General features: G+C 39.7%; 1 protein-coding gene across 6 annotated transcripts in view; it reads left to right on the plus strand.

Moving 5' to 3' along the window:
• Positions 1-26,816, plus strand: part of rgs3a (regulator of G protein signaling 3a) — an 88,461-nt gene that overhangs the window by 17,099 nt on the left and 44,546 nt on the right. For 4 of the 6 annotated variants that reach the window (XM_049738239.2, XM_049738240.2, XM_049738242.2 and 1 more), the window contains 9 exons: positions 7,298-7,379; positions 8,623-8,728; positions 8,933-9,365; positions 10,279-10,318; positions 10,618-10,937; positions 11,019-11,096; positions 11,309-11,420; positions 14,212-14,255; positions 23,462-23,596. In XM_049738239.2, coding sequence (XP_049594196.1) covers positions 7,298-7,379; positions 8,623-8,728; positions 8,933-9,365; positions 10,279-10,318; positions 10,618-10,937; positions 11,019-11,096; positions 11,309-11,420; positions 14,212-14,255; positions 23,462-23,596 — 1,350 coding nt within the window. Of the gene's footprint in view, positions 1-3,968; positions 4,729-7,297; positions 7,380-8,622; positions 8,729-8,932; positions 9,366-10,278; positions 10,319-10,617; positions 10,938-11,018; positions 11,097-11,308; positions 11,421-14,211; positions 14,256-17,041; positions 17,422-23,461; positions 23,597-26,816 lie in introns of those variants that run through there. The other 2 variants (XM_049738241.2, XM_049738244.2) reach the window with 2 other exon arrangements.

A 26,816-nucleotide genomic window follows, 5' to 3' on the forward strand; every position in this document is an offset into this window, starting at 1 on the left:
CATGGATTTACCCAAGGCTCATTGAGGGCTTTGGACACTTGAGGTGTTGGCCACTTGATGTGTTCTATAAAATCACAAGGTTATTCGAAGAATATTACAACTATATTCAGTATTTTGAGTCTTGTTTGTGATGTGTTTATGCGCATTAAATTGAATCAAAAGTGGAGAAAAAACATTTTGGATCTTCCTCCAGCCCTGTTGGCTGTAGTAATAATGCAAATGGACTGTACACAGCCCATGTAATAACAAATAATAAATATAATAACACAACACATACAAGGTACTATCTCCTTACATGAGCAGAGTCATGAAGAACATTATCAGCCATTGCACTCCCCTTGTTACCGCAATCCCCTGCATCACTTTGCTTGTCGGCGAGCATTAGCTCCTGATCTGTCACTGTGCTAATGGCTTTGACACATCTGTCTGTTGGCCATGTATCACAAAGAAGGGCGAGGTTGGCTGTGAAGCAAGAGTTTGGATATTCCTCGAACGACCAAGATTGTTTTGATATTATTAATATGTGTCAGGGTCTCATTCTTTTAATCTAGTGCTATTTTCCAATTTAGTTTCCTTTATGGAACCATAGCACAAGTGGGATACCTAGTCACCCTTTAAGCGAGTTGTCATTTCTTGTCCTTGACAAAGATCCCAGAGCAGATGTATACTGGCCATGTGTGTGTACAGTACGTGCAGAATGTGTGTGTTTACCAGAAGCAGCCAAATTCAATTCAATTATATACAGTTCATTTGTAATTGATTTTGGATGATGGATTGCCTGCTATCTGCCTATAGCCACAATTGTGTGCATTCTCTGTGTATTATCTGTATCCTGGTTATTGTCCAATATTAGAACAGTTAACTCTAATACTGTTGGATTTGTTTGTTGATGCTTAATGGAAAATATGTATGGTGAAACATTAATATTTTTCCCATCGGAAATAATGGAAACTCCTCATCACAATGATATTTGCTGCACAAGCAATGTTTAAGTATAATTTGAAAATGTTACTGTCGTTTAAGTGTAAAAATAAGACAATTACTAAAAATGTAATATTAGGAAAAAAAAACTAAAATATTAATCATATTAAATTGAAAAAGTAATTAAAACAACTAAACATAATTTTTAATGACAAATGAATGCATGTTCAGACACATTTTGCATTGTTTTTGCAAAAAGTGTAAAAAGCTCTTGGCTAATGCAGTTGGCCACAGTGGCTTGACTCTAACTTCACAATCTTCATGTTTTTTCCCTAAAATTTAGATCTTATTAGTATTTTTGCAAATTTTGAGTTACTTTTTTGCCAATGTCTTTTTATAGACAAAACTAAAATGTGAGCCATTTTTTATTTTGTGTATTTCACAAATGAGTAGTTGATGCATATAAAAATTACCACTTTACCTCCTCATTGCATTTATTAATAATCTTATTTACCACCCAAGTGTAACATTAAACAAAGTTAGCCACTGAAAATATGATCAATAAAACTATTTATCTTTTCAAAAATTGTGATGAAGCGTAAGTAAGAATTTGTTGCTTGACTTACACTTGTCACACTCATCGTATTGTCCCTTATATTTTTGGATGGATTCCAAATTTTAGGAGTTTTGTATTGCAGTTTTGTAGTTTTTTGGGGAGTGTATGTATGCGTGTGTCCTTTTTATCATCCAAAAGTCAACCAAATTGACAACTAGTAGTAGATGGAGGGGGGGGCGTGCAGATGGGCTTCGCCATTGCTTTGAAAAAAATGGCACAAAAGTGTAAAAAGAAATTAACTACTGTAATATATACAGTCAATAAAACATCACATTTTCATAACATCATGAAGATGTCTGCCAGCTTTAAGAATATGACCATGACCAAAGTAGCTCGTAGCTATTAAACAGCTCATGCTGCTATTCAGTCGACCCGACTTAATGGACTTCCTATTCATCAGTTCACCATTTTCTATGGTGCTGGCCTCATTAAGGTCCTGGGTGAGCTGGAGCCTAGCCCAGTTGACTTGGTGTAAGGGACGGGAACCACCTTGGACTAGTCTCCAGCCAAACAGCTATTCACACTCACATTCATAGTGCAGGGAGAACAAACTCCACAACAGAAGCCTAAAACTCAGAACTATGAGGCAGATTTGCTAATCACTCTGCTGATCTTTCTTCTTTTTTGTTTACGTTTAACAATCCAATCTGACAGCAAGCGCTTTGGTGTTTTTTTGTTTTGTTTTTGGCAATATCTGCCACTTGGACAGTTGTCTCACATCCTTCTCACTTGGAACAATGTGACCTTCAAAATGTTAGAACTGCCGTGTTGGTTTGAATGCTTGTGAGCACGCCGCCTCCTTTGATAGCTACTTTTTTTTTTTTACATCCGGGAGAGCGTGAACCCACACCACTAAAGACCAGATTGGCCTCATCTGGCCGGCAGACAAGCATTTCAATCTCCTCTCCCCTGAGACGTGCTTTTCTTCTCGCCCTCTAATCCGTCCTTCTGCCCATTTAGAGGTGAACAGCGCCGCGTGAAAGCAAGACAAAAGTGTTTTTTGTGTGCTTGACGTGGTAACCCTAGCCGCTTTTCAAAAAAGCAAACAGGGAAAAGCTGCCATTACCTCCACTATGAGGGGATCTTAAGAAAATGGGCCCTCCGCAGCTTCTTTATTAGCGCTTTGGGGAACGTTCTCTCCCTTTTTTCTGTTCCTTCCCTGTCAGTGTTTCATTCCACGAGACGGCCAATGCCAGCGAGAGACATGTAAAGATGCAAACCGTTAATTAAAGGGATTTGTTCCTGCTCACACTAGTCGCTGTCTTGTATGTGTGGATGTCTGACAAGGGGACATTCACAACCATACACGAACATTTTGTGATTCATTAGCCAAAGGAGAGCCTTGATGACTAACTTGGGCACAGAGTTGGATACAGATGCAGAATGATAAATTAGTTTTTGCTGTGAGAATCTTACAGTTCACCTCGCTTCATTTCAAAATGGCACCTTTTGTATAGTGGTGTAGTCTTTTACGAAAAAGGAAGTGGCTTAGTTACTTAAAAGCAGAAAAACGTGTTGATGTTAATTGCCGTACATATATAGTAAGTTTAGTTAACATATGATTTAAAAATGTAAAGTAAAAATGTTGCTTAAAAAGTATTTAAAACTTAAGTAAAAGTTACATTCAAAGTGACATTAAAATTACATGAAAAATACTTTTGACCAAAAATTTAAATCTCAAAAGTCCAGCTATCATCGCTTTTCTTTCCTTCAACATTTGAAAAAGGAGGGACAACAAGGGATGTTCAGAGAAAACGATTATGAGAAGTGATGTTATGCAATGGTTTGTTTATTTTAGCAGAGTAAGAAGTCAGTAAAATTGATCAAAAATGAAACGGACAGGATTTCCTGTCTTTGTCATTCAAGTCCACGACTTTGTTTTCAACAATTTATTAATCGTGTTTAATTTATTTTCACATCTGTAAAGCAGTTAGGACAGCATTATCTTTCCAACTTTTTTTACAATGACAACACTTTGACCCCGACACAGATTTTTTGTCACGAATATTTCCAGTTGGTGAAAAAAGTTTCGAGATACTAATAATTTAGTCTAACTAGCTGCCAATATTTCTTGTCTATGTTTTTTTAATGTCAGATTACCACCACTTTCCCATGGGTGTCGATATTAAAAACAAAAATACAAGTGGTGTTTGGATAACTGGCAGAGGAGGAGCGATTGTCATGGATTCGCAGAGCTGTGAATTTCCGCACAATTTGGTCGACAGGGGAGGGGGTGGGGGCTTGAAAGGAAAAGCAGAGGAAATATGGAAGGTGAAAACATAACAAACAAGTCTGGATAAAGGTTGATGGAAGTGTGGACGCACTTGCGTCACAGTCATTTGCCCACAAGTGGTGCTCGCTTGCATTTTTTGATTACGTCAAAAAAAAAAATCATTCAATCTCATTCACACACTTGTTGCTCTGACATTCATTGCAACTTTGTGTGTGTGTATCTGTAAAAGTGATCTGCGGCACCTATGAGAAGCTCATAGTGTGGACACAGGAAGCAAACGGGCCTTATCGCGGGCAGACACTCAAATCTATGCGGGCCGTGGAGGTTGGCGAGGTATGCGTGGGTCCATGTGTGCGTCTATGTGTGTGTATGTGTGTGTTAATGGGGGGTTCAGTGCTGCTGCTGGTGGTGGGAGGAACTTCCTCCTATTCTTCTGCTGCTGAAGAGTTCCCATGAGCGCTCCTGCCAGCAGCGACAGTGGCCCGAGCACCAGTCTCGACTCCGCGTCGCCGGCGGTCCATGCGAGCTCAGGAGGCCAGAGGGCACCAATCTGGAAGAAGAAGACTGAAGAAGATTGCCACCTTGATGACATCATTACCACCAATCGTGAATGGAAGATAGCTCAGCAAACTGAGCGACAAACTTCCTGGGAATCTGACTTTTGCTGCATAAAAAGAATTCCGAGCGACGTGAGGCTGAGATGATCCACAACACGCTCAAGTCCCAGCAGGAGGAAGAGGAGGCGGCGCCAAGTCCCGCCCGCACGCACTCGGCCGCGCAGAGGCGGCTGTGGAGGTACTCGGGCTGCAAGGGTGCCGGGCGACCTGAGAACCAGCGCCGCAGCGTGTGCGTTCTTTCGGCCGACTTGAACGGGACGGCGGGAGGAAGAGGAGGAGGGGGCGTGATGCACACCATTCACGGGTTGTGTCACCTCTGCATCGGATGTAGACTACCACAGGTGTGTGTGTGTTAGTGTGTCAGACATCAAAATAGATCAGAACAGAGCGCCTCAGGGTACAGCTCTGATACAAGATGAGTATAAAAAACCCAGCATCTCAACTACGATTTACATGATCAGGATTATGGAGCCAATCACTGATCAGAGTTTCCTGAAAAATGTGAAAAAAAAGTAAATCTCATTTGCCCCAATCCCTGCAATTGTCAACTATTTTAAATGATCGCTTTACTGGGGAGCTATTTTTAGAGCAGGCCTGTGGGCTTTTTTGTGGTCCTTGGGGTCTACCTAATTACGTTGGTCTTGGAACGAAATTACCCCCCACCCCCACCAGTCATCTTGAGAACGCCACACAGTATGAGAGCAACTAAGCACACCCCTGCGAATGTATTTATATATTTATATATTCATAGTATATGTGTGTGGTCATCAGTTATAAAGTATACTCTTTGGGATATTAGCTGCGTAAGAATCAGACCATAAGAAATATTTCTCATAACCTTTACACAACTGTAAGTCACAATTTAAAAATAAAATAAAATAATGTAGCCTTGTGGATACGTATTGGCAGCTTTGAAAGACACACAATCAGACATAATGTTTGTAGACTAGTCTCCGTAATGTCATGTGTAGCCAAGAAAACCTTAGCACCAAAATACATAACGCCATTAGTTTTGTGTGCGTGTGTGGCGCTCCACTCACTGAACATACTGACCCAGATAACATTGTCTTACCCAAGAGGAAGAGGAAAATGACTAGTTGACCAGGAGATGTGTGTGATGTGTGATTTCCAATCCAACTCAAAGCATGGATGATCTCACTAATGATACACACGTAACGCTGTCACAATTAAGACAAGCGGTGTATTGCAATTAGCGACTGTTCCTCTCCGTGCTCAGTGAAAGGCGGTGCACTGAGGGATGAATGCTAAAAAGAGGAAGACTCAAGAGCTCATGCATGAACACATATGAGCCTGTCTTAAAGTGTACAAGATATGTTTAAACCCATGGTTTGCATCCATTCATATTTCCAGTGTCCATTTTGCTGAAATATTAATCCCTCCGCTCTCATACATTTTAAATGACTTTTATTTTTACTTTTATTGTCAGCTCACATTATGATTTTATTCTTGCACTGCAGTATTTATTTACCTGAAAATATGAGTATAGTTGAACTGTGCTTAGCTATGCAGTGAAACCTCTTGTTTGTTTGGATTTGTAATCAGTCATTTCCACAGAAAACAGTGGAAAGGAATATGTTGGGGTCGGTCACGGTTTGGCCATCATAGTGGGCGGGTTGATATTTAACCTTCTTAATTGCAGAAGTCTATGAATAGGTAAACCTAATTTGTCATTATTACTTTTTAATGTCCAATTGTGTCATTTGCCACCTCCAGGAACTTTTTTTTTTTACCTACAAACATGCGCATATATTCTGTATATTATTTGAGATGCTTCAAAATGTCTTGCTTCTGTCAGTCAGATTGTTTTTTTTTTTTACGGTTGCTGAGTCACAACAATTTGACCCGTTATTCACCCGTTTCTTTGCCGTCTTTCTCATGAATTTGCAATCGCGTCTGACGTTTTAGGGTCATTCCAAGCTGCAGGGCCCCTGAATAGTTGCATTATGCCACTGAATACTTTTGTTGAGAATACATTTTGTTTTTGCTAATCTCCTCTTTTATATAACAATTTTATTTAACCCTAGTGGTCACTTTTGATTGTGGCTGACCTTGGTGGAAATGTTCCGAATTGGACGTGGACTGACCTTGATGATTCTGGGTCAGATTTAGTCACTCCTGATATTGGCTGGATCTCTGGATGTTTCCTTTCCTCTCTCCACCCGAGGGTAAATCTGTCACACCACCTCCAGTCAGTTCAAACAACACATTGTGGACAAGAAAAGAAGCCGCCTCAAGCCTAAATGCGCAGCATGCATTCAGCAGATAAATCACAAGTTTGACATCTAAAAAGAAGACACAGAAACCTCGGACAGCAAACAACTCACGTTATCTCTGGTATTTTTGTATTCAGAGTGTCAAAATGGGACGTATGGCTATCAAATGAATTTGAAGCCTGTCAGAAATGTGATTGAGTTGAAAATTGGGAGTGGGTACATGGAACTGCAACGCTGTGAACGACCCTGGCGAAGACAATTTGAAACTCGTATTGTTTCGGCCAAACTTCGACAATCAATTTCCATCCTAGTATTTTCAGTCAATGAATTTCCACATATCTGTCTTTTATGAGGGCGACACATTTGGCATATGAATGGGAGCCGGGTTACCTGACAATGCCTCACGAGGCAAGGCATTCCTCCGCCGGCGGTGAACAAAGAAAGTCAGTCTTCCCTCTGTGGGAGTTGTTTTTCTCACCAGCTCAGCTAATTGGCTTCCTCAGGAAAACTGCCGTCAAGACAGTTCACATAGGAAGCGGACTTCGAAAACAAATCGGCTTAATTACTCCTGGTTTCCTTGCCAGTCCGCTACTTTCATATCCTCCGCTTGGTTGTTGAGTGCAAATAAGGCCATGCAAAGCCAAACTGATGATCTGCTTGTGTCTTTGTGTTGCAGGTGACCATCCTTCGAGGAAAGGATGGATACGGATTCACCATCTGCTCTGATTCGCCTGTGAGGGTGCAGGGTGTTGATCCAGGCAAGAATGTCAAAACAATACCAAGCCATGTTTCTACCAAGCAGTATAGCTTAGATTCTGGTATGAGTTGGAATATTTAATCCTGATTTGGCTGATGTTTCCTATTTATATTTAGTAGAACAAAGAATAGGATTGCACGCAAATCGTGGCAACCTAAGATTTCATATTGTTTTTTTTTGCAGACAGCAAGCGTATTGTGATATAGATAAATTCAGCTCCACTGTGTATTTTACTAATGAATGGAACAAAGAAGACAAAAGCAGCAAATAATGGAGGACATTCAGATTATTGTCCTTTCTTTGCATACAAAAAGAAGGCGAGGCGTGTCTTGTGCACTGGCGGAGCTAGAGGGTGGCCCAGAGGGGCACCGGTCTCCTCCTAAAGTATGCTTGGACCCCTCCAGGTGCCAGGCCAGATAATTAACTTTTGGGTATTTTCAGTTTCCCCCAAAATATTCCTCACATTTCCCCTGTTCTCTGTAAAGAACATTTTTATCAGCATTTTCTGAAGAGTTTTTGGGGTTTGTAAAGACATTTTGCCTAGTATAGATGTTCACTTTAGCTTGTTATGGTAAAGTTTGGAACAGTGAACCATGATTTTCCTTGCTTTTACACTGTGAAACATGAAAGAGGAAAATACAGTAATCAATGGAAGGCATCCAAAATGTGGCCTTTGCACATGGTGAGAAGACCATGAGTGTGAATAAATCAACACCCGCACCCTTGGGTGTCAAATTCACTGATGTGCTTTGGTTTTCAAAAACTGGTACCATAACGATGTGTAGTTTTGGTAACCTTGGCAAATTTGTAAAATGGAGTGATAGTGGAAACTAATTTAACTGCTCCTTGTAAAATCACACATCGCCATTCATTATTATTACCCATAACCAGTTAGCTTTACTATCTGCTTCTATTTTCACTCACTTTGGTGCATTTAAACAGCCTCTTTTTCACCATATTGCACCTATTTCCCAATTATCGATCCACTTTTGAAGCCTCATGAATAATTCTCCCTGTCATAAAAAAATAATGTCACATGTGGCCTGTGTTTTTCATCTTTTCGCTTTGAGGATTGCTGCGAGGATCAAGCCAAGCAGTGGGGTGTCACCGTTAATAGGGGGAACCTGCATCCATTTTCTCCTTCAATCGAATAAACAAGCTTTAAAAAAAAAAAAAAAAAATCCCACATGCCCTGGAATCGTATACCTTGAGTGATGTGTCTTTGTTGTGGTTTTTCGTGGCAGGAGGCCCTGCGGACCAGGCGGGTCTACAGCACCTGGATACGCTTTTGCAGCTCAATGGTCAGCCCGTGGAGCAGTGGAAATGTGCAGACTTGGCTCATGCCATTAGGTAAGACCACCCGTCATTTTGTTTACTTTGAATAGTATCCCAAATCTGTACGATTCTCACTTTGACAAAGAATAGAGACCGTGATAGCATTGGTGGAAAATTGATATTGAGCTATGTCATCTACAGCACTTTGGGATTATTTTTATTCACAATCAACAGCGTTCTTTCTCTAATAATTAATGCAATCCTGTCATGTGACCACAGAAACAGTGCAAATGAGATCACAGTTGTGGTATGGCGCAGCGGGCCCTCAGCCAAGCCCAACTTTGAGGGTCTCATCCACCGACCCTCTTACAAGCAGTCCATTTCCAACTACGACACACCTTCGCCACCCGCCCGCCGGCGCACCCCAGACTTGGGCACCGGTCGAACCCCGCCGGCTATCCCTCCGCTCCCGGCGCACCACCGCACCACGGCCTCCCGGAGGCTTCTGGTCAACGGCTCGGACGGCGTCGCAGGCGGCAGCGTAAGCGTGGGCACCCTGAGGTGGGGCGCCCAGGGCGGCTCGGCCGAGGAGCTGGACGGCAGGCCGCGGCACCTCCAGCATCCTCACACCGCCACGCTGAAGGGAACCAGGGTGAAGGCATCCAACGGCGACAACTACATCATCCTGGCCCCCTTCAACCCCGGAAGCCAGGTACCGCAGACTGGTGGTGGGCTGCATCTACATCATCTCCTCCGTCCTCCTCATCCTCACCACGGTCACATGATGGCTCATGCTAGATATGTCTCCCTACCCTTCATCCCTGGTGCTAATTGATAGTGACTTTACACAAGGGCTTCCTTCAATGTTCCTTTTATTGTGAACGCAGGAAGTGCCGTCAGACGACAATTAAGCACTTAGTCCGCCATCCTAATGTCCGGCCATACAAAGACATCTGGTAAACAAAGCATATGTTTATTAATTGCATCATTTATCGCACAGGTATCCTGATTATTTTGACCATGTTTAATGCAACAGTTCATGGATGACACATGGGGATATTTCCAGAATTGTGTACACTATGTACTGATGGTTGCATCTAGTGGTTGCATCAATAAAGAAAACTTGTTTTCAAAAGCAATGAGTTTCAAATGAGTTCCTTAGTTAATAACAGTCTAATTACACATTACTAACACATTTTTGTGTGAGAGCACCTAACCGGCCTAGCATTTTTTTTAATACCCATAACTACTTTCTAATCATCAAATCACCCCCTTGTGTCTCATTGAGCTGAAGTGGATCGTGTGAAAATGTCTCTGTGTGATTACACATTTGACTCAAAGTCAAACAGGAGATGATTCAGAGAATAAGAATGAATGATAATCATAGGTTCATTGTACAATACCAAGCATTAAGCATTTAAGTAGTTACCATTGTTTACATGTGCAGGCTAAATTTACTTTGAAAGGACTGCTGGCAACACAAACACAATGCTTTCATGTTATCTCTCCGCAAAGTGACGACATGACAGCATTTACAGTACATGTCATGTTATGATGAAATCCTACATTAGTGATTTTATTTTAGTGTGAAACGAGTGTAATGTACCATTTTTTTCTGCTTTCAGATCTTGAGGCCAGTTTATCAGGAGGATCAAGGAACGTTAGGTAAGACAGATGTACATCTTGTTCCTTGTTTTATTTCTTTTTATTAGTTTAGAATGAAACAGCTTAATAATTACGTTAATTGAAGTAGTCTGTAAACTAACTAAACATGTTTAGAAAAATACACAAAAATACACACTCAGAAAGCTTAAGCTGTGAAAACGAGGATAGCTAACCACGAGTACCTCATTTAATTGCTTAGAGTGTGAAAGATTTAATAAAATATGCTTTTGTCACTATTGTAATCAAATGAGCATTTTTCACTCTGAATTTATTGTAATCTTTATTATCTTGTCTTTTAGCCAGCAGGTTGTATAGCACGCGGCAGACCTCTGGGGCCTCAAACCCGGCCGCTGGTTCCGCTGGTGGCGTTGGAACCTTGTCGTCCGGTCCTAGCGGAGGTGGTCCTTTCTCCAGTCGCACTGGCTTCCTGCGTCGCTCCAACAATAGCAAGACATCAAAAAACACTTCTACCGGTACCGGCGTGCCCAACTACCCTCAGCAGAGTGCCAACTTTGCCAACTACCAAAACTGCACTATTGTCCGCTCTCACGTCCCTCATGGTAACTACGGATATGTCTCTTCGGCGCCCAAAATCCTAATTTTCCCCATATTTGTTCAGGTGAGTCATTTTTGTGTCTATGACATTAATTTACATTTGCTATAATAATTCTAATAAAAGCAACCTGTGTGTTGTAAGCAGCCTCTGGACCTGTGCAGTCGAGCTCTCATCGTAACAGAGGAAATGATTTTACATGAGAGCAAGCATCACTCCCTCAAGGTCAGTTTCTGTTAGATGCCGTTTTATAAAAAGAAAAAAATATCTATAGAAAGTACTAATAATATAAAGTGTAGTACTACTACTACTAATAATAATAATAAATAAAATTCACTCCCTACCTCTTTTTTTTAATATACTATATTATATTATTTTACGAGCGCAGTATATTTATTAATCTCCTGATTGTTCTCTCATTTCATTATCCATTTCAGGTTACCGTGTTCGTCTACACAGACTTGATGTTGGTCACGAGAGAAGACGAGCCCGGCAAGTGTAACGTCCTCCAGAGCCCTTTGTACCTTCGACACCTGCGACTACAGGATGGTATGTCTGAATGTGTCAAAGTGCATGCTGGGAAATATGGCAGTGGACATCTAGTTGGAAATTACATTTCCATTTAATGAGTAAATAACAAAATTCAGAAAAAGGTTCCATACCTCTCTAAATGAGTCAATCAAAAAGTGGGCATGAAAGGCACTTGTATCAAGTCAAGTCAAGTTTATTTGTATAGCCCTAAATCACAAGCAGTCTCAAAGGGCTTTACACAATTATTCTCAAAGCATCATCCCCTGATTGGCTCAGATTGTTCCGATGTCTCTGACCAAGTCTCCACTCGCATCCATGAGAACATCAAAACAAAGTTTTTATTTGTTTAAGTGTGTTTGAGACATGTTGAATGGCAAAAGCAAACATCACATTTAGCAATAAACCCTCCTTTGACCTGGGATATTTAGGGAGCGACATCCCCGCTGAGTTCCTGCTGCTTTGTCTTTCCATTCTAGTCCCCAGTAAACAGTCATCTCCTGTGCCAGTGCACTTCGTAGTGCACCTCATGTCATGACTCACTCTAAATATTTGGCTTGAGTATAGACACACAGGGTGGTCAGTAATGTATTTGTAGCCCCCCACCTCAAGCAGCACATTGTTTCACATGAATAATATTGAACACCATTGTGTTATTTTGTTCTCTATTGTTTTGACTCGTCACAAGTCCTTATTATGAGTGTCACACTGTCCAAAATCTTTGGTGCATGATTTTCTATTGGACGAAGTGGAGGCAAAGAGGTGTGGAGATCTTGTTTGAAAATCTTGCATAAAAAACAGGAAACTACTTCTTGATGAAAAAAAAAACATCAAATAAAATTATTTAAAATAAATAGCATTATTTTTTTTGTTCAAATGCTTGTTGAAAATGAAATACTAGTGTTTATTGCAAGCAAAATATTACTTTTGTTGGTTTAACCTCATTTAATAAATAAACTTGAGATAAAACGCAATTCAATAACTAATGTAAAATAATAAAATAATAAACATGATTTGTTGATTGCAGATAAAAAAAATTCATAATAGTTGCAAGAATGGCATATAATAATGACAACAAAATAATAATAACACTGAATTGAAATGGAATGAAATAGAATAAAATGAAATGAAGTTAACTCAAATAGAAGTCAATAGAATTGTTGGGTAGAGTTTATTTTTCTTGCTACAAGCAATGTGTTGCACTAGAGACAAAATATCCCCCAATAAATTATGTCACCTCTGTCACTTGTCACGTAATCTGAGGTCATCAGGGGACACTTTCAGGATTGCTTGTGCATTGTTTTTGTGTGCCTGTGTGCATGTGTATGTGTGTGTTGTCATAAGCGGACACAGTTACAGACACACATCTCCGCCCTGCTGCCTGCCTGTCATTGTTTTTATTGTGTTTTATTTTTTATTTTTTCTCTGTTCAGCAGCGTCAGTCAGGAAAGAGGCGCCAGTGGGGGACTGTGTTTGTTTCAACTTTTTGTTTATGACGCGTGTGTGTGTGTTAATGCTGTGTTTGTGTGTACAAAAAAAAAAATCCAGCCAAGTTCAATACAACAGCTGTCCAGTGTTTCTGCCTACATGATACTTACATGTTAGAGCGTGGGAAACAACAAGGGTCAGGGACAACCTGCATGCAACAATGATCAGCTGTCCATGAAGTTTTCTTTTGACAGTGTTGCCATGACAATGAATCCCCAGCCAATTGTGCATCTCATTATAATTGTTGGTGTATCTCATATTTTTCCCCTCTTATGAAGCCAAATTAGCCAACCAAACTGTTAGGGACAAATCTGTAAAGCAGCTGGTAAAAATATCCAACAGTGACCTCTGCTGGCTATTGTCGTAACTGCCTATTTATTTGCATAGTACGGATGGATGGGTGTACCTGGTGTTTAGCTGAATGAACTTATGGACGGGCCTCCTGTATTTATTTCAGAAAATGAGCTCAATGTTTCTTTTTCATCTTCTCCATATAGAGGCTGGGATTTAATTTTTATTCAATGACAGGGAATGCCAGTTGTTGCTTATTTTAATCGATTTATTAATGGGGAATCTTTCATATTTTTCTGATGAATATTTGTGTGATGGTAGAGCTTTCTTTTCTTCTTTATTCAATCATATAGTCACTGGGGAGAAGAGCGTTTACTCAAATTCAGAGAGTACCAATTTAATTCAATTGATTTATTTGCGAGGAGGCTTTTATAATTTTCTTGACAAGTGCTTGTGTAAAGGTAGTGCTAGCTTTTGTTCTTTATTTCTTTATAGAGGCCGTTGGTCTGTATTTACACATCAGCAGTGAGTCTCAGATGCTTGCTTCATTTATTTCAGTGGAGCTCTTGTATAATAGTGGCGTGACCTTTTCTTGTTCATTCGTCAAGTGCCGGCCGGGGTTGTTCTTTTTGGCAAGTGCAGTTAGTAGGTGGTGTTTATTTGAATTAATTTATTTGAGAAGGTCTTTATTTTTTGGTGTAAGAGAGGAGCGAGGTCTCATCTTTTTTTTTTTCTTATTTAAGACCTGGGTGTGGGCATTTACTGAAGGGTAGTCATTTATTTGAATGATTTTACTGGAGCCGAGGAATATTTTTTTTTCATACTACTGTTCTGCTTGTCGAAAACCATGACTAACTGCAGCTAGTTGGCTTTTCTTTCTGAGTCGCAAAGTGAAGTTTCTATATTAGATGAGGCTATTCTACAACACAGACAGCAATTAATTGAGGTTAAAGCATCTTTTAGAATGTAATCCTTGTTTCAAGGAAAATACAGACTGGCGGTAATTAAGGTGATGTTCTTTTTTCTCATACAGATTATGCCGAAGAACTCCGATTCTACCTTATTCACATGACCGAGGTAAGACTCTCATTTCCCAGTGTGTGTGTTTGTATGTATGTATGTGTGTGAGTGTGTGTGCATGCATGTTTGTGACTCTGTATGCAGACGCCGAGCCAATAGAGTTGGCAGTTAATCACATTATAGCTGAGACACGCAGATTAGCAGAGAGCTCTAATGAAAATGCTTTTTCCTCTTGCGCCGCCGTCAATTTCCAAACATGTGCACTCTGTGTCAAAAAGAAGTCAAATAGGGTACGTCAAGAATATACAAGTAGTTGTTGTAGTCATTATTTGAAAGAAAAAAAACTGGCATTGTCATTAGCTGCAAGTAACTCACTGAATGCTCTTTTGTGCGTATTTCTTTTCCAAGATTATGCAAATTGATCTTTTTGTACGGAAAAGTGTTTTATTGCAGTATAACTCCCTTCAACACTTACACTGCAGATGTACGCAACACAAAATTCTGCACAGCCTCATTAGCAGCTTATAAATGTTTTAAAGACACCCCCCCCTCCATTTTGGGGATTCCAGACAGAACAAGAGGAGTCTTGCTATCTGTCCCACTGGCTGGAAAAAGAGGAAGGAAGTGGCTACATTGCTTTCACTCCATCCAATTAGGAAAGAGTATATAAATAGAAAAGTCTTACGTAGGACATCATGGGAGAGCAGGAGAGTTGGAGCAGGCCAGTGGCACAATTTGATTAGACATGTTCATGTAACATTGTGGAACTGGAATGTTGCCTCCGGAATGCCCCCCACCCCCAGACGCTAGCATGACTGGAAATAATGATATATTTTTGAAACAAGCAGAAACTTCGAAGAAAAGAGGCGTCAGGACCGATGCAAGTGCTAATTGAACACTAATGCGAGTGATGCAAAAGCATAAAGTGACAACCTGTTAATTAAAAATGGGAATTTCTCACATTGATATTTTAACATCTGTCTGACATGTTCTCTTAGGTTAGACACAACAAATTTAATTTGGTGCCATAAGGTACTACAATAATAATGAAAAGTAATATGTAAAGGAGAACAATTTTTTAGGCAAGAAAAATGTTTTTTTGTAGTGTTTATTCAAGGGAACGTGGGTATTAGAAAAGAAGGTCATAATTTTTTTTAAATGGTTTTAATCATATTAAATTTTTCATATTTGGTTGCAAATAAATAATTGATGTTTAAAATTTGCGGTGAGGTGTTTATTTATTCAAGCAGTACAGACGATGTGATGAATTGAGGCACGTTGTCAATTAGAGTGGAGGAAATACACTAACCTACTTTCATGGTACCCTCAAGGAATATAATTATTAGAAAGTAATGGCAAATGTTTCCTAGGATACGAAATGGGTTTCTATGGCCGCACAGTTCTATTTACAAGCCGGAGTACCACACAAATAGCTTTGAAGCTGGTCAAATTGTTAGATCTTGCTTTAAAATGCTCTGCGAGATCTGAGCTTTGCAGCCACTATTCATAATATATTTATGATACATGTACTTGAAACTGTTGTTCTGGAAGATTGTTCTAATTTTAAAAGACTGCCACACGGCGTGGTTTTAAAGTGCTCTATGAATAAGGTTCAAATGATCTGAAGGTTACAAGCTAGACTTTTTTTTTTTTAAATCTACCATTTATTTAACCAGAGTGTTCCCACTGAGATTAAAAGACAGAGCTGGTCAAGATTGGCAGCAGCAAAAGTACAGTTACAAACGTTCTCAGCTGTGCTCTGCCCTTTTTCCGAAATTGCTGAATAAAAACTCCTTTAGATGATCATTCGCAAGGCATTCAAGGATTTTTTGCCAAATTTGATATATACCTGATGTTTTTCAAAATGCCTTTTTCCCCTTGCAATATGCAAGGACAGTAGGATAGTGCCTTTATCCTAATTGTTGTTTGAGAAGGACCTGTTTTATCCCTTGTAGTGTTCGTTAATCTCCGAGCGATGACAGAATCTTTACAAGAGGCGCTGACAGATGGTGTGCGAAGCAAACCCGCGTGAAGGAAATATGTCGAGAGATAGAACGAGACAGGGTCCTTAAATAGACAGCCTGTTGAGCCATTTGGCTCATATGGCGGGGGCAAAGATGAAAGTTTAAAGCGCTCGAGTTGCCGTGACCCTTCACCTCAGGAGGTGTTTGTAATGAAATTGCTCACTTGTTAATTCGATTGCACTTTCTGGCCTGCAGAAGTCGCACACGCAAAAACACAACCATACACATGAGTAAAGATTTAGCGCTTTGATTTCAGCAAAGCTTCTGCTTAATGCATTCCAAATAGATGAGGGGTGTCCAAACTACAGCTCCGGGCCATTTGCGGCCCACAGTCTGTTCTTAGTGGCTCGCTGCATGTACTAAAAATAAATCATCGAGACTGTTGTTTGCCTGCAATGTACAGGCTGGCAAAGAAGACAATAAGTTTCTTCTCAACCCCTAGCTCCTTTTTTAAATCAAACAATCAATAAAAAATGATAAAAATACATCAAAACAATATGTTTTGCATTTCTTTACGTAAACCAATAATTTGGTTTTAGTGTCATTAATATTATTTGAAGAATGTGAAAGTGGGCCTAAGAAGAAAAAGTTTGAACACCCCTGACATAAATATTGAATTTTGGGCATCTTGTGTTTGATGGTGTGAAAGTGAATGTTTGTGTTTCTCTTTGTGCTCTTTAACTGACTGGCTTGAAATTGACACATCCTTTTTACAATAAGTCTCTCACTACCAAAACTTGTTACCTGGCCAATAAAACAGAACGGGAACAGGAGTGATCCCCTCCTGAATTTGTTCTGTTCACCTTCATTTTTCTTTTGTGTGCTATGCAGGAGGTCACCTTATTTTAGCAACCGCTCAAAACGGAACAGATCTAACCCAGATTTGCATGTGAAAGAAAAATGTGTGTGCATCTACGGGAAGACATTGGGGTGGTCTCTGGAACGTCAAGTGTGTGTAAGTGTGTCAGTGACGCAAGAGGAGAGGAAGCAGAGATAGGGGCCGTGTCGGTAAATCAGGGTGAAAACGGTGAGATAAGGCGTCTACCACATTTGCGAGCAGCGTCCAAAATGGGAGGGTCATCACCGGCTTGTTAGAGCAAGTGGTCATGGGAAACTTGGCTGACCGCACCGTGCCCAAGAAGTGGCTGACCAGGGAGGGCAGTTCTCTCGAGCAACACCTGCTGTCTGACACTGCAGATGTAAGTGGAATTCATGGAGCTATAAGGATGTTTGGATCAAGTGTGTATTAGATAGATGTGTTGTATGCCTAACCCCCTGTGGCTAGCATGGTTATATAATAGTTAACAAAAATGAACTAAATAACAACTCGCATTGTTTTCGTCAATGAAATAAAATCTGCTTTAAAAACTATATATATAATGAACTAAAACTGCATTTTACATTTTACAACACAGTGAAAAATGTCCATTTTCATTTTACGTAATTATTTTCATACATCAGCCTTCAGGGTTTATTTTGAATGTATTTATTTTAATATTATTGTACGTATGGCTGTACAGAAGAAAGAAGGTCATTCCGGAATTGCCGTTTACTATATCAGCAACTTAACACTAATGGAAAACCAAACTTAAATAAAGCATTTTGGAAAAAATAAAAGCAAATTAAAACTAACACACCAACAAACCTGCTTTAAAAACTTTAAAAAAAAAATAGCTCCCAACAAAACTAAATAAATATTCTATTATATAGCTGTTTGACATTTTAGTAGGAAATCACCCAGTGAGTTAATTCATGTACTTTGTGAATGAATAGTCTTTGTCTGAGAAAAATGGGTCACTTCCTCATTTTGCCCCAATGCAAGTAGACAGTAATGACAAAAATTGAGAATTCCTCAAGTTAAAGATGAATAAATAAATAAAATATGATCTACTTGGCACACTCTCTACTAGGTTTTGAGACATTCCCTTCTTAAGTAATACTACTAACTGAGAAAATAACAACCTTCAAAATGTGATTAGATAATTAAATAACCAAACAAACAAACAAACAAACAAACAAACAAACAAACAAACAAACAAACAAACAAACAAACAAACAAACAAACAAACAAACAAACAAACCAACAGCACATACACGTACTGTCCCTCCCTTATTTGAGGGATGCTTTGCTACATCCAGCACACGGTTTCTGGCATCTGTAATGGAGACAACAATGGAAGTTTTAATGAATGTACGTGGTCTTAATTACTTAACAAATGGTATTTTTGAACAATGTAAAAAAAAAAGGTCAGTGAATAAGAAACAGGGTTCATTCTCACTGTCACAATCATGTGAACTGAATGAATGGTTATGATACTAAGTAGCGTAAAAAAATAATATCATTGATCAGATGCAACAACTGAAATAGCAGAATCCCAGCGGGGCCAATCATGTGCTAATCAGCCCCGATGACGTCTATAGGAAGGGCCCAGGGCCAAACATTCCAGTGTACATGCTTCATTTTTAGGCCAACCACAAAACAGCCATGAAATGGAAAGGCCGACAAACAAACTCAAAATAGATGAAAGAGTGTGGGAAAGACATGGAGGCAAATTACATTCTGTGCTCTGCTATGGAAATTGTTTGGGGGAACTGCTTTGTTTTTCTCCATCAGCTGCTCATTGAAGTTATTTGGGATTTTACGCTCAAACCTTTGTCCGCTATTTTTCTCAAATCAGTATGAAACTTGCTTTAATGTGGAACTATCATGTTTGAAATCTTGAAACAAATTGGTTGAAAAGAATAACCCAAACTGTAGAATGATGACATTGATCAGCTTAAAAGGTTTTAAATTGGATCTCCACTACCTGAGCTCTCGTGTGTCGATAATTTAGAATCAATAGAGGTAGAAGCTTCTTCGTCCTTGTGTCATGTTGGGGCAGGCAGTTACGATTAATGAACATGAATCCCTGGACAAGATTGAATCATATGTGCTGTGATCGTGTACAGTGGTTGATCAATTTTCTGATTCGGTATCAGATGTTCCCTGCCTAGGCGAACGTGATAGTATTAAAAATTGATCCAGGCTGAGGTTTTCAACAAGATGAATCAAAAAGACCAAGCTTGGCCATTTCTGATCCAATATCTTTCCAAATCAATTCCTAGCTCTTGCTACAACAAAAAACTATTTTAAGTGATGGTTAGCTCAAGCCAATTTGAAAAGTGATTTGTGTAGAGATGATCCCAAAAATTACTTTTGACTTTTGATCTCTCCTTCTTCATCCATCTTGTGTTCCTCCAGAATCGATAGAACCAAGAACATTTATCTTTAAAAAATGAAAAAACGATGGGCTGAAAATTGTAAAATATCAAGATACGTACCAAGTGATGTGACTTTTTGGCTTGAACATCATTCACCTCAAAATCAATTGCTATCTTTCTTTCGCAATAGAGAAAATGTGATCCTGACTGAAGAGCAAGACAACATCTGGCGATGTTAGTAAGAGGTTCAAGAGGCCACTAGCTGCTTTAGCATCATTAGCTCGTGTTAATATGACACTTAAGTAGAATCCGCTTAAACCCGTTGAGTGGCATACTTCCAAGACACATTAAATATCGTGCTGTGTCTCTCTGCAAGCAGCCAAAGAGCGTATTACATTTTTGTTTATATGCTGTGGTATGCCAAGTGGTCTTTGCTGTGTGACTATGAGGCAATGGGATGGTGGTGCGCTGTAACTAAACCGATTGTGACGGAGCGACAAGTCATCATGCTGTGACTAATGGGCAATGACGCCTCTTCGTGTGACCATGTGTTGTTTTTTCGCCAAGCATTTGCAGTGTTTTCTTTTTCATTTGAGATTTCCTCTGAAGATACGTTGAGAAAAAAATGCAAACATGCAGCGTTTGTCTATCGCGGCCAGTGATTTGCAGAAATTCCTCCAGCTCCTTTAATTTTCTGTCGGCCTCTTGCGCGTTCTTCCTGGTTCTTCCTCTTTGAACATATTTTGCATATGCGGGATGGTGTCAATTCACTAGCATGTACCAATCGACACATACCAAGTAAAGTGTTTGGTGTGAGGTCACTCCCTAATTACAATACACGACTCTTTTCCCTATCCTATCCTATCCTATCCTATCCTATCCTATCCTATCCTATCCTATCCTATCCTATCCTATCCTATCCTATCCTATCGGTCCTGTCCTGTCCTGTCCTGTCCTGTCCTGTCCTGTCCTGTCCTGTCCTGTCCTGTCCTGTCCTGTCCTGCCCTGCCCTGCCCTGCCCTGCCCTGCCCTGCCCTGCCCTGCCCTGCCCTGCCCTGCCCTATCATGGCCTGTCCTGCCTTAAATTGTCCTATCCTTTGTTGTCCTATCCTTCCCTCACTGAGTGTAGTGATACCGTCCTGTATAAATTCAACTCTAATATAACATTGAAGCAGTGTTTTGTTTAACTGCAAATTTTAATAAATAGCCATCGTAATACAAATAACTAGAGTGGTACAAATGACACTCCACTGTTGCACAGAAAAATTGTTCTGGCATAAAATTGTATATAGATCCTCATTCTGCATGGCCCAGTAGCAGAACAAAACAGGTTTAAAAACAAACGAAAACTTTGTTCAGTTATCTTTTTAACTAAATTTCTAGAGTGCATGCCATTCAAATGATTTGTATGCTTTTAATTTACCATAGCTAACACATTTGCAAAGCTCTTAAGATGTTTAAAATTAGCAGACAAACCATCGTGGCACAGTAGATGGTTATTGCTTGGAGGACATAGCCTGTACTTGGCAAAGATCTATGAATGTCTTTTAATGTTGTTGCTGGTGCATTTACAGCCTTTCTTCTCATTTATTTTTTTATTAATTTAGGGAGAGTCTACTGATTTCACGCCCGGATTTTGTCACACACTGACGATATCTCCTTATTTAAAGATGTTCTTCAAGTCTTAAAAGCAAGCCCATTTCAGCCAACTAAAAACTGGGTTGAAAACAGTTTTGACTTGCAGTGTATCAGTTTCTGGCTACGGCTCGGCCTGTTTACCACCAAGACTGAAATTGGTATCGATCGACTCCTCCGGCCATTGTCAAGAAAGCAAACAAGGGCATTTAACGAGCGTTTCTTGAAGGCACACAACTGACATAATATCAAACACCGTACAGCTATCTTATTTGTGACCTAAATGTTTATAGGAGAGCAAAAGCATGCTAATCAGCGCTGACTCATGCTAGGTGAGCGCCAGTGACATGCTGAAAACTCATCCGCCAGATGGCTCGGGAGGAGGCCCTCAAACAGGCAGGACTTTCATCAATCTGATTATGCTGCCTTTATTTTTAGAACCTCTATGGCAGCTACCAGCGACCATTCATTGGATTTTGACCCATTAGCTTCTCATGCGGAGCTCTCGGACTGGTGCTGGGGTTACGAACAAGGAGCTGGGCACTGAACTACAGCCACCATTCGAGTTCAATCAATCTATTGCTGTGATTAACAATATATAACAACTGGTGCATGTGCATCAAATACTTGCTCCTGAGAACTGCTTTTTTTTTTTATTAGAATTGGCGATCTCCCTGCAATGCCCTTCTCTCGTAGTTATAATCTCATTTGATGACATCATAACGTATCAGTTCAAGGTTTTATTAGCATCCCGACATCCAAGAAGTGATGAATCTACCATACAGTACATGTGCTTGCGTGGGTGATCCGCATTTACCAGCCTCCTGTGTGCCATGACAGTCTTAAACTGGCTCTCAGTGATGGATTTCATAGAACATTGACACTGATCTCTGTCTGCTTTGCCGACGCCGCTAATTCATCACGTTGCTATAGTATCATAAATGCTTTGCTTTCTATTGTCTGTTTTAACACGTTTGACCTCCACAAAAGATCTTTTTGTTTTCATGCAGTCATATTCTTTTTGTGGATTTTGCCCGCTGTGTGTTCCACTTTGTGAATAACCTCTTAGATGAGACATTGAGGATGATTGAAAAAGACAGGGAGCAACCAGGCAGGACGGGATGATTCCCATGTTGTCGGGGGAACATGAAAATAAAGCAAAGGCATTGTGATTTTCTACTAAGCGGGGCAGTGAGCGTGGAGATATAACCCTGAAGTTGATCTCAAGAGGGCTTGCACAAATTGGAACAACAAAGATCCGTGCTATTTATATCCCAACTTATATCCAAAAATGTCAAGACTCTAATGTTTTTGCCAGAAGCGGAACACTGAGGGGACATGTCCACAAAAAAACAACAACTTTTAAACAGTCTGTGTCTTCTTCTGTTTGACATTGTTCCCATTAAGGCCCGTACTTAAAGAGAGATTGCGCTGCCTGCAAGGCATTTCCAATGTGCTGCAAACCGAAGCTAAATGGCACTTTTGGTAGCATGGTGGAAGCCAAATGAAGCCATGACATCATTACAGATTTCATTTTAAGCCAATACATGTTTCCTGATGTCAACCACAAGAGAATTGAAACCCTTGTGGATGAAAAGCTCTCAGACCACCAGCTCCCCTGTCTTGACCACTGATTGTCAAATACGTAGATTCATGCATTTTCCCAGCAGAGCTTTATTGATTTGTTGGTCCCACATATCAAATTCTGTTTCAAGTGCGCTCCGGCCATGATCTAATTTCACTAATGCTTGCACATTTTGCCTGGCCAAAGCTTCTAACCCAAGCTGCTGTGTCATAAAAAGTGAGCCCAAATGGGAATACGATGGGATATGAAATAAGCAATTTTTGCATTGCAGTTAGCGAGTCAAACTTGCACCTCAACATTCTTAATTGGCACATGAGTTTACAAAAAAAAACAAAAGTCTATGCTTATTCTCATGTCCTCTTAAACACCTCTTGTTGACGCTGTTTTTTTTCTATAATGAGAAACCCTCAAAAAGCCAAAGAAAAAGCAAACTACGGCCAGAATGAATGATTGTTGGCCAAATTGAAGTCTCACGTGACGTTATGCATGATGGCGGTTGGAATTGTAAAACTTCCAGGATATTGTTTTGCTAAGAATTAACTAGATTTTTCTAAGTTGTTTCTTTATTAATGTAAAATATTTGCACTCTGGTGTGAATACAGAATTACCAATTTTTTTTGTTCCAGTCCTTTATCTTACCCCACCAACTCACTTTGATAGCAGCTATAAAATACAGTTAGTCAATTTTGACTTAAATGCTGAGACAGATTGAATTCCCAAGATTGGTTATTTCAAAGTCGCATGCCATCTTATTCCTCCGCCCGTCTTGTTGCTCACCTCTCGCCATCGTCTCTCTCTCTTTGTCCCTCCACCCTCAGAAGTGCGACTGCCTGCTCAGCCTGGAAGCGTACTCGTCCGAGCAGAAGCATCGTGTGTGCCAGTGCCTCAAGGACAACATCGACAAGCAGCTCCAGCTTCAGAGGAGGGAGCCCGCCGTTCAACATTTTGACCAGGTATGGACACTCCTGGCTGAACCCTCGTTGGCACATCCAATGAGTGGTCTCCTCACTCATTTCGGGCCTGAAGATCTGAACATCTGTGTGTGCATATATTTGTATGCACACGCTCATTCACATGTTATCTTAATGAGTGACGCGGCCTGCATTCGTCTTCTGTTTTGCTTTTTTCGTGTTTTTCTCTTTTCTCGGATTTGACCCGAGCTGTGGTGTTTCCTCTTTAGGCCAAAGGTCCACAATCGGTAGACTGCAGTCCAAATCCGCTCCCGTACAATCCCATTATTATTAGATGGTTTTCACCGATGTTTGCAGTCTAACCTGAGGTAGTTAATATATGCAAGCAGAAAATACACCAACCATTCACATGCATTATAATTCCTCAGCAAATCATATGCAAAGCAGCTTTGTGACTGGAGTAATTGGGCGTGTGTGAGGCAGGTACAGTAAGTGGTGAAAAAAGAAGAAAGTGGAAATGTGATGTTGGCTTCAAAGAAAACAGTGAAAAAAAAGGGTCGGACTAGAGGAACATCTTGACATTCTGTCTTATTTCCAAACTATTTTGGATGTATTGAATGAATAGAGGTTACGTTTGTCAGGAGTTAGTCATCATTTGTGACTTAAATCAGCATTTCTTTTTCATTTTTTTTAAACCCATTGACTTTCATCCAGAAGTTTAACTTGGGCAATTCATTCTCCTGATGAAAATGAGCAGTATGTATTCTAGAGGCTCCTAACATGACCCCTGAAAACTCACTTAGTAGTGCCATGTGGAAAGTTAGAAAAACAATTGCCCTTGACAACAGATGAAATTTGGTACCGATCATAACATTATGCATGAAAAAATATTGTATAAAAGTATTAGGTAGTGAAATATATTGTGCATTTTATGGCTCGACTTGAAAGGATTGACCAGAACTAGACCTCTATGACTTTTAATCGAGCATTTCTGCTCTCAGTGGATGAAAAGCCACTTGTCATTTAATTCCTCCTTTGTACTACAAAGTATAGTGCTTTGTGCTTCCATCTCTTCTTGAAGTCATATCGAATTCATCTTTGGCTAAATTAGCTAAAACTGCATCAGCTGATGGCGTCTTTGTACAATGTCTGACATCCTCGGGCATATAATGTGAGCACAAGCCACCGTCTCGAAATTTTCTTTGGTTTAGTTTACTTGGTAAAACGCAGAACAGTTTCACTTACTGATAATCAAATTGCGTTACATTCCCAGTGCTCACGCCTCCTTTCACCACAAATGATTTTCATCAGTTGATACAATGGGGGCACTTATCACAGAGGTGGTTAACGCCGAACATGAATCGCTTCACATTATTAACACATGAAAGAGAGGAGCGTGCACTTCTAGTCTGCTTTGTCACTGAACACTGTAACCTTATTCCCGTGAGGTGCAAATAGCTCTGAACTATAAATAGCATACTGCTCAGAAAAGCCCTCATGAATACATATTATTATTATTATTATTATTATTATTATTATTATTATTATTATTTTATAATAATAATAATAATAATAATAATAATAATAATAATAATAATAATAATAATTATTATTATTATTATTATTATTATTATTATTATTATTATTATTATTATTATTATTATTATTATTATTATTATGTATACGAGTATTATTTATCTTGGTAGAGTGGTGGATGTAGAAACAGGCGCTACTTACTTTTCCTGCCAGGGCGAGTCCATTTTGGCGTGTTTGAAAATTTGGTAGACGAGCTAATGGGGCTCAGGGGCTGTTCATGTTCTTTTCCCCAAAAAGGGGCTCATTTCGGTCCAACAAGCTGGGAATCACAAACAGCGCACAAAGTGTGTGCTTGGCAGCCAGGCAAACATGTTAAGCTGTGTAAATCGATCATATATTGACAGGCGGCCTATTGCGGTGTTTCTCAGCTTTAATTGTGCAGAGGCACCCGGTTTATATCTCACAACAAAATAAAATGTCACAAAAATATGACTACTGTACGCAAATAATCTATCAGTCGACTATAAATCTAAAATCTAGTCTTGTTATATTCAACACAACATTGACATACTCGCAGGAAGCCATGAGTGAACAAAGATACTTAATTATAATTATATTATAATTAATAATTATTTTCCAACAAATTAAGGGAAATTAGATTGGTATCTTTGTACCCCTAAAAATGTCTCATAGCACACTACGACGCCATGGCAGGACACACTGGCTTTAAAATAAGTATTGTCGTATGTAAACAGTCGACAATGTCCATTGATTTGCTCATTCAATTTTCGTTAACTTCGCCTTTGCTTCCTCTGCTAAACGTACATCCGTTTGGATGCGCCAGCTCATACGCGTAGACGACCTGCATCCTTCTTCACACACTTTAGCCATCTGCTCTCCGATATTAGAAGCATTTCACTCCTTTTAACTTTGTTTGTATCGCACATTATTGGCCGAGCACGTCGGTGTGAAAATAACATTCACCAAATGATGCTTTGAGGGAAAAAACAACAACAGCATTAGTGTTTGTAAGTCTGGTGCATCTACAGAAATGTTAATTGATGTACACTGTCCTTGTCACATAAACAAAACCAAAATGCACAACAAAATGTATACACAATATTATGTGTTTATAAGAATAAATATTTTATTGATCATTTGAAGCATCACTACCCAAGTGAGATATTGGTTTATAGTTATAATCATATCCCCGTCCTCATATACAATCATTCATTTTGATTATTCTCTCCTCCTCTTTTTTTCCTGAAACATCTCATTCGATCTAAATGTGCAGTGTCCCCAGGGCGAGGAACTGTTTGCTTAATCATATTGAACAGCTCTGCAAATTAGTTCACTTTTGATTGCTTTTGTACTCACTACCTTAGGGGCAAATTGTTTGATGTTCTTTCAACTTTAGCACTGTGCAATTCACATGCACAATCAGAGGGAGAAAGCCTCTGTCTCCACTCCATGGGGTCATCTGCCGTTGGTTTTTGTTGTAAAATTCTACTTACGTACAGCTTGCCAGAAATGTGTGGATCCGTTTGAATCTAAGGGCCCTAATTTCATGCCCTCTAGTACAAAGTGAAATCTAACAATTCATATGGGTGGAATTCTTTTTCTGTTTTTGGAGAACGGGCATATTTAAAAAATGTGTGTTTGCGCCGGTGTGGGTGTGAACAGAGCAGTCTTGATTCCTGATCAGTCAAAACAGCTCCTCTTATTC

This window comes from Syngnathus scovelli, chromosome 13 (assembly GCF_024217435.2).
Source record: "Syngnathus scovelli strain Florida chromosome 13, RoL_Ssco_1.2, whole genome shotgun sequence".
NCBI classification, from domain to species: Eukaryota; Metazoa; Chordata; class Actinopteri; order Syngnathiformes; family Syngnathidae; genus Syngnathus; species Syngnathus scovelli.